Raw genomic sequence first — 12,140 nt, 5'->3', positions numbered from 1 at the left:
TTTGATTAGTTGTATAGGAGCAATATAAAATTTGATGTTCACTCCTGTCTCTGAGGTGACTTTAAAATGCAATGGAAAATTTGACAAGTCTTTGCCTTCGCTCATCCAGTGTTTAAACTATTTATGAGTTTAACTACTTTGTGAGTTATGGATAATTTGTGGAGTTATAAGGAGTCTGATTCAAAGAAAGAAATCCAAATCCAATTCATTGCAATAATACAAGTTAAAGTTTTATATGTAAAATATACTGTAATCTAAAAAAAATAAAAGTATTTTCAAAACTACACACTGCGTTTTTGAAGATTTAAATTGATATAGAGAAACATAATGAACGTAGGAGTGCATGTCATATTTTGCTATTCTTTCATGAGCTTTTTCGATTATCAACATTAACAAATTGTGGATATTGCTTAACTATTCTAATCTGTAAAATACTGCTGTAATGAGGAGATATGCTATAAAGATTATTTAAACAAATCACCTATGCTTCCTCCATCACATTCTTCCAGAATCCTTCGCGCCCTCTCTCTTGCATCCAAAGGTAAACTCTCATCGTTCAGAAGAGAGGGGTAGGAACAAGTAGCCAGGACCTACACCACAGTCATCACACAGTCCTCATTACATCACATTTAAAGACTTCACAGTGATACAGAGTAAATGTTCTATAAATACCATTCCCTCAGTTGTTTTATCAGGTTAGAGCAGGAATTTAGCTGAAAGCACGAATCCTGTTTAGTTTAGTTTTAACTTTTGAAAGATATTAGGTTAACCTTATACAGCAACTGATGGAAAGACTGTACATGCTGGGTAGACAGTCTAGAACGGAAAGGTTAATATCACCACAAAGTGAATATTAGCTTTACCTGACGAACGAAGGTGATGGGTTTTAATCCCATTCTGTGGGAATCAGCAGAGGAAACATTAAGAACTTCATGATAGTGTTTCTGCAAACCCTGTACAACAGAACAGCATCACACATTCAAAAAATAGAGGTCATTTCACAAAACATGTGCATGTTTTCTTTTTGAAAACGCGGAAGGCCAGCAAATGCCTTTAAATTGCTATGGTTTAACAGCTCATGTGCTAGCAACAATAATAGATAGATATATAAAAATACAAATTGCAACTTCAAACTATCTTCAAGTTTATGAAAAAGGTTCACACTGCATTTGTCAAGCCAATATTAAAGTTTGTTGTGACAAACTTTACCTCGCTAGTTATACCTTGGTGCTACATTTAGCTCTATGACAGTCACAAATAGACTTTTATAAATAGACAGTTTATTAGGTTAATATTGATAAAGCTTATAATAATCATTTGTCCTGGTGTTTGTTCTGGTCGGGCAAATTATTTGTAAATTATTTGTACATATTTTGTAAGGTTTTATAAAATGAATGTACAACCTCAATTCCATAAAAGTTGGGACACTGTGTACAATGTGAATAAAAACACAATGCATTGATTAGCAAATCTCATAAACACATTTTATTGTCTTACCTGTTCAATTTCTGCTGTCATTTTTTCTGCACATCTGTCTAAAATGCCCTGTGCTGAAACACAGAAGCCTTCGGGCTTTAGAGTGATTTCTTTTAGAATAGACATGCTCTTCATATTCCCTATTGTATTTTTTACTAGCATATATTTCTCAGGTTTAATGTTAACAAGAGTCAGTGCAGGTCCAAGAATATCTGACTCATCATGATTCTGGGTTTATATAATTCCCACCCACACAGCAAATGTGTAACAAATGTAAAAGCTTATATGCTTATATGATTAACTTATCTGACAGATTGCCACCACAATCGGAAACCAGAATGACCCACAGGTGTGGTGACCTACAGATGACCCACTTGTAAGATGATCATATAAGCAGTACATGTATGTTAAACCTTTTTATATTTTATTTTTTATTTGATATGTTACAACACACTCGACCACTTAAATGATACTTAAGAGAACGTGTCTAAGAGAGAATTCATAGCAGAGTGGTTAAAGCTATTATTTCTTGTACCACATTTACCAGAATGTAGTTCTGCCCAGATCTTTGAGGACCCAACAATAACACCTCCTTCGGCATTAACATTGCCCACAACCATTACCATCTAAAGAGAATAACCAAAAATAGCAAAGCATAACAAAACACAATACAAATATTTAAATACCAACATATTTCATGTGTTTCAGGGTGGACATTATCGTTAAACTTACCTTTTGAAAAAGTCATTTGGGGTTTATGCAGGAGGTACAGCTATAGATCTAGGGGAATGCTACTGACAATATATGACAGACATGGGTGGTTAGCTGGGTAAGTGGAGCTATTATGTGGTAACATCTAGTCATCTACAGGAGCTTTGGTTAATATTTAATCAGAATCAGAAATAGCTTTATTACCAAGTTTGCTTAAACACACAAGGAATTTGACTTGGCATCAGGAGCTTTCAGTGCAGGAGAAAGTACAAACATTATGTAACAGAATAGTAAACCAAACAGTTAAATAATGCATATACAGAGAAAAATATTGTAGAAATGTTTGTACAAATGTTATTTGCAAGTGTGCAGTTTACAAATGTGCCATTGGATTCTATGTATAAATGTGTCAGTTATGATGGACAATGTGTAAATATTTTAATTGTTAATGCTGATTATAGCCTTCAGGAAAAAGCTGTTTTTGTGCCTGGCTGTTCTGGTGGACAGTGTTCTGTAGCGCCGACCAGAAAGCAACAGTTCAAAGAGAGAGTGGGCTCGTTGTGTGGGGTCTAAAGTGATTTTCGTAGCCCTTTTCTCCACTCTGGATGGGTAAAGATCTTGGAGATTGGGCAGTGGAGCACCTATAATCCTCTCAGCAATCCTGACCATCCGCTGTAGCCTCTTGATGGCTAATTTAGGAGATTAACTAAACCAGACAATAACAGATGTACACAGGACAGACTCAATGATGGCCGAGTAGAACTGTTTCAGCAGCTCCTGTGGCAGGTTGAATTTCTTTAGTTGGTGAAGGAAGTACAACCTTTGGGCCTTTTTAGCAATGGAGTCAATATTATTGTCCCACTTCAGGTCCTGAGAGATGGTGGCACCCAGAAACTCAAACATCACAATGTGGGAAAATGGGTTTAATCAATTTTTAATGCAGGAGGATTGTTTGAGTTTGGGTTGATCTTCAAAAGTCTTTCTGAAAATGCTGGTATTTTCAAAAAGATTTAATAAGAGAGGTCATAGTAGAATGTCCAGGCTGGTTTAAGCTGACAGGAATGTTACCACAACACTAGTAACCTATTTTTTCTGTTCCCTTCCACTTCTGTCTGAAGATAGAGTGAATAATTTTTTCACATTTTTCAAATTTGCTAAAATTTTTATTTTATCAAATTTTATTTGAGGGAATAGGATGGGGAAAAAAAAAACAAAGAAAAAGAAGGCAGATAAATAAAGTATAAAACTATATAAAATATAAGAATATATAAAGATATATATGAGAAAAAAAGGTGTATATACAAAATATGCTTATGGCAGTAAACAGTAAATCAGTAAACAATTTAAAGTAGTTTATGTGGTTGTCCTTAAAGTGTCCATGTGCTGTATGGTGTGGTATAAAATATAAAGTGCGCTGTGCTGTGCGAGTCAAGAGCTAAAGTGTCAGTCCAGAGTTTAAAGTGTCGTAGTGCGAAAAGAAAAATATGTGCAGAAAAAAAGTGTTATGATGGAGAGAGTGGACCAGCTTTTAGATCCTGGGTGTTTCCTGGTCCAAACTCCGAATGGCCTGCGGGAAGAAGCTCCTCCTCATTATCTTTGTGTTCGCTTTCAGGGAGCGGAAACGTTTCCCTGAACGCAACAAAGAAAAGAGTCCATTGTTGGGATGGCTGAGGTCCTTCATAATTTTCCTGGCCCTGGTCCCGCACCGCGTGCTGTAGATGTCCTGCAGGTCAGGGAGCTCAGTGTGAATTGTATGTTCAGATGAACGCACCACCCTCTGGAGGGCTCGTCTGTCCTGCATGGTGCTGTTCCCAAACCAGGAAGTGATGCTACCCGTCAGAACGCTCTCAATGGTGCAAGTGTAAAAAGTCTTTAGCACCCGAGAGGGTTGTTTAAAGTCCCTTAAGCGTCTCAGATGGTACAGACGCTGCTGGGCGTTCTTCACCAGGGTGTTGGTGTGACAGGACCAAGACAGATCCTGTGTGATGTGAACATCTAGGTACCGGAAACTGTCCATTCTCTCCACTGGGGTCCCGCTGATGTTTAGCGGTTGGTATGACCGTTCTTGCTTTGTGCTGAAGTCCACTATTAACTTCTTAGTCTTGCTGACGTTCAGGAGAAGGTTGTTTTTTAACCTCCTGTAGGTAGGCCGTCTTATCGTTGTTGGAGATCAGGCCCACCACAAAGGTGTCATCAGCATACTTTATGATGGTGGTGAAGTTGGAAGTGGCGACACAGTCGTATGTGTACAGTGAGTACAGCAGGAGGTTCAGAACACAACCCTGGGGAGCTCCAGTGCTGAGGGTGAGGGTGGATGAAATGTGTTTGCCCACCCGTACGGCTTGTGGTCTGTCTGTCTTGTGGCTTGTGGTCTGTCTGTTAGGAAGTCAGGAATACAGTCTCACTGATACGGGTCAGACAATAATTGTTCAAATGAATGCCTGGTCTTTCACCAATTTTCTACTGTCCAGTTTAATATTAAGTGAAGCTCTTGGACTGTATCTGCATGATTGTATGCTATGTCCTAGTGCCACATAACCAGTGGTGGATGAAGTACACAAACTTTGTACTTAAGTAAAAGTAGAGATACACTCTGTAAAATATTACACCAGTAAAATTACTCCTATTGAACTTTCACTTGAGTAAACATACAAAAGTATTTGCCTCCAAATGTACCTAAGTCCTATCATAATTTTTTGTCAAAAGCCTCTTTACTTAATCAACTCAGTGTATGTGAAAAGACTCTAGGCTCTTAGCACAATAATCTATTAATAGAATAATATTAATAAGTCAATAGTTGATATCTATTCAAATTATCATTAGCCCAAAACCTTATTTTCAGCTGTGTGGCAAGTTAGAGTCAGGAGTTTATTCCAATTTTACTCTCAAAATCTTTCTGCTTGCTGTTGAACTGGCTGATGGATTTTGTTTAAAACGATCCATTTAATTAAGCTCTAGAAAAGCATACAAGACAAGCCAAAAAAGCCCTGGAGAAACAATTAGGCTGCTTCTAGCTGTCATAGTCTTACCTGTTAACCTGTAAATTTGTAGTTGAACACCCTATGGCATTTGCAGTATATAATATCAGCTAAAATATGTTCTATGTCCATACTATAGTTCAAAAGATTGACTCCACTGCCAATAATTGTTTTCCTGAATAAAAACTTTCTTTCCGCTTCTCCCGTTAGGGGTCGCCACAGCGGATCATCCGCATATTTGATTTGGCACATGTTTTTACGCTGGATGCTCTTCCTAACGCAACCCTCCCCATTTATCCGGGCTTGGGACCGGCACTGAGAGTGGCTGAGGTTGGTTCCCTGACTAGGGATCGAACCCGGGCCGCAGCGGTAAGGGCACCGCATCCTAACCACTAAACCACCAGGGGACAATTGTTTTCCAGAATCCTACTGATTAATAAAGGAATTTTGCTGATAATGTAATTAACAACCAAGAGGTGTGTGGGGGTTAGGCATCATCACCCCAGTCTCCTCTTTAACCCATGCTGTGAGGTTCATCAAAATAGACATTTAAGTTTTGCTTGCTTTATATAGTCTATGGTGTATTCTACAGAGTAAGACTACACCATAGACTATATATCAGTTAAATAAATAACACACATACACACATTAATATCCATGTTCGATTGAATGTAAAAGTAAATTAAGATGTAAGGTGAATTATGACTAGTTTATTTTATTGAATGATTATATGTGGTGGTAGATCAGTGGTTAAGATATTAGACTTTGCATCCGAAGGTCACAGGTTCCGATTACAGCACCACTGAGCTGCCACTGCTGGGCCCTTGAGCAAGGCCTTTAACCCTCCCCTGCTCAGTTGTAAATTTAGTTGGGTTAATAACTGATTGAATAATAGGTGTGTTTAAATACAGAACACAGAAATAGTTAATCATTCCAATACAGTAAGCAGGGCCTTAATACATCGAGACGCACAATACAAACAGTGCCTCATGTTATTTTTTTATATGAATGAAGCAGGTTCTTAAACAATTATATAATAATAAAAGAAAATATTATAGTATGGTAAATTAGGTAAACAAGATAAATTTAAGGATTGATGACAGGGCGGACAATTAATCTTCTATGTGTTAGTCCAACTTTTGGCATGTTTTTGGAAAGTAAGAAATCCAGAGAACCATGAAAAAACACATTGAAAGCACATCCACAGAAACTCCTCGCAGATTAAGTTACACTTTGAAACTGATATGGATTTATTTGGGATTTTTACTGTTTGTTTAAAACAGTACCAGGATAGTTCCCAACCCATTAGCAAAGGTGACAATCAGTTCTCCTGATCACCTTCTTGTTCTCCTGTATATAAACTGTTAATGGACATTGATTCATTTCAAAGCTTCATAGAGTTTTGCATTAATTCTGTGCATCTATTTCTATGTGTGTATTTGTTTGTGTGAGTGAATAAAACCCCACTGCTTTGATTGTGGTTTTCTATCTTTTGTAATTTCTTTGGCTTAATTAACTGTTTGTGGTGGTATTTTGTCTGATCAGGTAATTAGCTTTGAAAAAAAAAAGAACAGGAAGTCTAATGTCAACTGAGTTTGAAAAGTGTAATCACCTTTATACTTGATTTGTTTAGTCACAGCAATACATCTTGGAAAACAATAGGGAATAAAAATGACTGCATCTTGTAATAACCTGTTATGAATAATATTAAATATATGAATATGAAGTCTTCGTTAAAGATTATAGAATCATAATTTGATTGGTTGATTTTGGCTACAGCTGTATGTGGTCTGAGATATGAAACTTTTATTTTTGCCTGTGTGCATTTTCTAATTGCATATTTCCTAAGCTATGTCAAAAACAATACCACATGCTGGTAAAACTAATACCAAAATTAGGTTTCTTGAGGTGAAGCAGAAGTGAATTTCTATAAAATACTTTATGCTTCTCCATGTTCTATAAGTGCCTTAATAAAATGATTGCTGTTTTAAAAAAGGGTACTCTAGTGTCACAATCCTGCACCACTGACAAGCTGGAGCTAGGAAAAATCTGAAACACTGTCAACACAAGTTAACGCAAATACAGATACAGATCAAATACACACAATGTCAAATACAGATGGAAAGCTGACAAGTTGAATTAAGCTGGAAGCTGGAAGTGTTGATATAACCCCTACAGTGTTTATTTATATTTATATTAATTTAATAAGTCAAAATCAATGCAAATACAGAAGGGATGCTGGGAAGGTAATAAATGGATCCAGTGAACAATTTTTATTATTAAACATGAGGGTGTATATTACATTTTAGACATGATTTTATAGTTTTAATACAGCATGCCACTGCTGGGCTCTTCAGAAAGTCCCTCAATCCTCAACAGCTCAATATATACAATTATTTTTCTATTGTACATCACTCTGAATAAGGGCATCTGTTAAATTCCAGGAATGCAAATTTAGAAAATATAATTCTGTGATTGCTGTGTCCAAATTGCTGTGATATCGTAAGCGTCATCATAATAAAATACGTAATACCTATAGCATGTTAGTAGGGTAAAGAAATTATTTGACCAAAAATGATGACCTTTGCCCTCTTCGCTTTAAGCTCATGGGACGAAACAGATACAAGCAGGTAAGGTGAAACCTAAATACTTGAAAAACATCAGTTGATTAGACACTTTGAACACCGACACTAACATTTCTCTGTCTTTTTTTTTTGTCCAGGAGATCATTTTGATATGATTGTGAAAGGTAATGATTTTGTTAAATATATATATATATATATATATATATATATATATATATATATATATATATATATATATATATATATATATATATATATACACATGTATATATATATATGTATATATATATATATATATATGTATATATATATATATATATATATATATATATATATATATATATATATATATATATATATATATATGTAATGTCTTGTATTTATTGCATTTATATATAATAGTGTATCATAGTAATTTAATAATTGAATATTTTTTTATATTACTGAAGCTGAAGAACGTCAAGCAAACGGCATTTGTCCATTTGGCTGGGTGCACTATGGCAGACGTTGCTTCACATATCAGGCCAACCATATGGACTGGGCTTCATATATATATATATATATATATATATATATATATATATATATATATATATATATATATATATATATATATATATATATACAGTGAGGAAAATAAGTATTTGAACACCCTGCTACTTTGCAAGTTCTCCCACTTAGAAATCATGGAGGGGTCTGAAATTGTCATCGTAGGTGCATGTCCACTGTGAGAGACATAATCTAAAATAAAAAATCCAGAAATCACAATATATGATTTTTAAACTATTTATTTCTATGATACAGCTGCAAATAAGTATTTGAACACCTGTCTATCAGCTAGAATTCTGACCCTCAAAGACCTGTTAGTCTGCCTTTAAAATGTCCACCTCCACTACATTTATTATTCTTAATTAGATGCACCTGTTTGAGGTCGTTAGCTGCATAAAGACACCTGTCCACCCCATACAATCTGTTAGAATCCAACTACTAACATGGCCAAGACCAAAGAGCTGTCCAAAGACACTAGAGACAAAATTGTACACCTCCACAAGGCTGGAAAGGGCTACGGGGAAATTGCCAAGCAGCTTGCTGAAAAAAGGTCCACTTTTGGAGCAATCATTAGAAAATGGAAGAAGCTAAACATGACTGTCAATCTCCCTCGGACTGGGGCTCCATGCAAGAACTCACCTCGTGGGGTCTCAATGATCCTAAGGAAGGTGAGAAATCAGCCCAGAACTACACGGGAGGAGCTGGTCAATGACCTGAAAAGAGCTGGGACCACCGTTTCCAAGGTTACTGTTGGTAATACACTAAGACGTCAAGGTTTGAAATCATGCATGGCACAGAAGGTTCCCCTGCTTAAACCAGCACATGTCCAGGCACGTCTTAAGTTTGCCAATGACCATTTGGATGATCCAGAGGAGTCATGGGAGAAAGTCATGTGGTCAGATGAGACCAAAATAGAACTTTTGGGTCATAATTTCACTAAACGTGTTTGGAGGAAGAAGAATGATGAGTACCATCCCAAGAACACCATCCCTACTGTGAAGCATGGGGGTGGTAGCATCATGCTTTGGGGGTGTTTTTCTGCACATGGGACAGGGCGACTGCACTGTATTAAGGAGAGGATGACCGGGGCCATTTATTGCGAGATTTTGGGGAACAACCTCCTTCCCTCAGTTAGAGCATTGAAGATAGGTCGAGGTTGGGTCTTCCAACATGACAATGACCCAAAGCACACAGCCAGGATAACCAAGGAGTGGCTCTGTAATAAGCATATCAAGGTTCTGGCATGGTCTAGCCAGTCTCCAGACCTAAACCCAATAGAGAATCTTTGGAGGGAGCTCAAACTCCGTGTTTCTCAGCGACAGGCCAGAAACCTGACTGATCTAGAGAAGATCTGTGTGGAGGAGTGGGCCAAAATCCCTCCTGCAGTGTGTGCAAACCTGGTGAAAAACTACAGGAAACGTTTGACCTCTGTAATTGCAAACAAAGGCTACTGTACCAAATATTAACATTGACTTTCTCAGGTGTTCAAATACTTATTTGCAGCTGTATCATACAAATAAATATTTAAAAAATCATACATTGTGATTTCTGGATATTTTATTTTTAGATTATGTCTCTCACAGTGGACATGCACCTACGATGACAATTTCAGACCCCTCCATGATTTCTAAGTGGAAGAACTTGCAAAATAGCAGGGTGTTCAAATACTTATTTTCCTCACTGTATATATATATATGTGATTTTAGCAAAAGGCTGTTATAGCACTTGCAGGGCTCGTTTTATGCATTCTCATGCCCTTGGCAAAATTTATATTGGAGGAGCTGATATCCTCCTTCCTTTCTTCCTTTCTTCCTTAATTTCTTCATTCCTTCCACTTTTCTGAATAGACAAAAAGCACTTAAAACAAATATAAACTTTAACCTTTTTAATTATACAAAATCTGTTATCAGTACCTTAATATATTGACTTAAATGTGCAAATAAATAAAAGAAAAAGTAAAAAAATAATCTCATCCCAGCTCATCTGGACCAGGTCTTCTTCATCTTCTTCCTCTTGTCTTCTTCTTTTTCTTCTTCTTTTTCTTCTTATTATTCCTTTGCCATGGCCACTTGTTTAAAAGCAATTAATGTCATTAGATAATGTCAAATCATTACATTAAAATATTTATTTGTTTTGATGTTTTTCTCATTACTTTAAAATGCTAAATTAAATAAATCAAAGATTATAATTTTATTATCAATTACTCACATAGACACACTGACAAAATGAATCAGGACTTTTAGTAATTTGTTTAGTAATTTATTTATCCGCAAATGATAATCCATCTTTAAATGGCACTGACGTGAATCGGCAGGCTCACATAGCTAACGTTGCTGCATCTCCTACACATTTTCACTCCCAACTTGTCACGTATGGACGTGTTCTTCAGGATCCCCGGCCGTCACGTTTTGACCCCCTGAGTACCCATTTGGTGCATTTTTCAACATGCAGGGTTAGGGTTAGGGTTAGGGTTAGTGAGTACAGGTTAAGGTTAGGGTTAGTTCTATAGAAGTATTTTTTTTCATAATTTATCATTTATATCTAATTGCTTGGACTTTTACTGCATGTAATAAAATTACACTGAACATTTGCCTCCTGTTTTAAAGTATAAGGGTCAGAGGTTCCCCCTTTGTTTCTGTTTCCACCAGCATGCATCTTCACGTCCATGTTTACGTAGCCATGTGCGTCTTTGTTTTCAGTCATGTCATGTCATCCTTCCTGCCTTGTTATTGGCATTCATGCATGCTTTCATCACAAATATACATGATAATAACATTATAATTATGTATGAGATTCAGTCAGAGCAAGGATAGCTTTAAACATAATCAGATGAGAAAACATACAATATCTTAATTAATATTAGAGCTTGTAATTGACTATCTATTGTTCTTTCTCTCAGAAAAGGAACTTCTTTTGGTCTGATGGCACCAAATATGATTACGCCCATTGGGCTCCAAATAAACCCAATTTTATAAATGAGTGCTGTGTGCATATGAACTTTGGCGGTAGGTAAAAATCTCCTGTGTAGATGTATGTAACTTCAAGGTTTAATGCTTTGTTTTCAAATTAAATGTTATGACATATGTATACATTTTTTCTTTGTTTTTTTTCTCATACCATCTCTGTGAGTTTTTTTCTTGCCATTATTATTAAAGGGGGCTAATGTATGATGCTAAAATATATTTTCATAATCTATTAGCCCCCTTTAATAATAATGGCAAGAAAAAAACTCACAGAGATGGTATGAGAAAAAAACGTGAGTGGAACCAGATTCAGAAGGAATCCAGTCTTAATCAGGGTGACACCAAATGTCCCTTCATTTACATGTACATAACATTTTTATTCAATTAAATCAAAGAACACTTTGGCAGTTATACAAGTGGGTTAGGGGAAGATTAGGGGCCTGAGAAATATTTATAACATTTATATAGTTAGATATTTTGTGCTGAGTGCTGCATACCTGTTGAGGACTATACTACCTTTAGATCTGCGAGGATTGCGAGGATTCAGTAACAAAATGGAGAACAGGTTTACAGTAATACAACATGCATTTTAGAAAAGTTCAATCAAATACTTGTCTTTTGAGGTTTGCAGGGAAATAATAGTGCAGTGCTTAAGATGTTGGACTCCTGATCAGAAAGCTTTTAACCCTCAACTGCTCTGTAGTTTAAATTAGATCATTTATACTGTATACAATCATCTCAGTGGTATTAAGTGTAATCGCTCTGGATAAGGGCATTTGCCAAAGTACTGTACATGTAAATGTACACCCTTTAAAAAAAGCCACTTGCATTGTAAATATAATAAAGTATAAGGTATTACAATATAATAAATCCTATTA

General features: G+C 36.1%; 1 protein-coding gene across 3 annotated transcripts in view; it reads right to left on the bottom strand.

The window, feature by feature from the left end:
* Positions 1 to 2,290, bottom strand: part of LOC310726839 (alanine aminotransferase 2) — an 11,686-nt gene extending 9,396 nt beyond the window's left edge. The window contains exons 1-5 of one of the 3 annotated variants that reach the window (XM_083542825.1): positions 2,209 to 2,290; positions 2,021 to 2,102; positions 1,498 to 1,550; positions 864 to 953; positions 482 to 590 (exon numbers count right to left, since the gene is read on the bottom strand). In XM_083542825.1, the coding sequence (XP_083398951.1) occupies positions 482 to 590; positions 864 to 953; positions 1,498 to 1,550; positions 2,021 to 2,102 (334 nt within the window). In that variant the 5' untranslated portion in view covers positions 2,209 to 2,290. Of the gene's footprint in view, positions 1 to 481; positions 591 to 863; positions 954 to 1,497; positions 1,836 to 2,020; positions 2,103 to 2,208 lie in introns of those variants that run through there. The other 2 variants (XM_083542826.1, XM_083542824.1) reach the window with 2 other exon arrangements.
* Between the last annotated feature and the right edge of the window lie 9,850 nt (positions 2,291 to 12,140).

Source organism: Silurus aristotelis (genome assembly GCF_946808225.1).
Source record: "Silurus aristotelis genome assembly, chromosome: 5".
Classification (NCBI taxonomy): domain Eukaryota; kingdom Metazoa; phylum Chordata; class Actinopteri; order Siluriformes; family Siluridae; genus Silurus; species Silurus aristotelis.
This window is presented reverse-complemented; position numbering and strand designations above follow the sequence as displayed.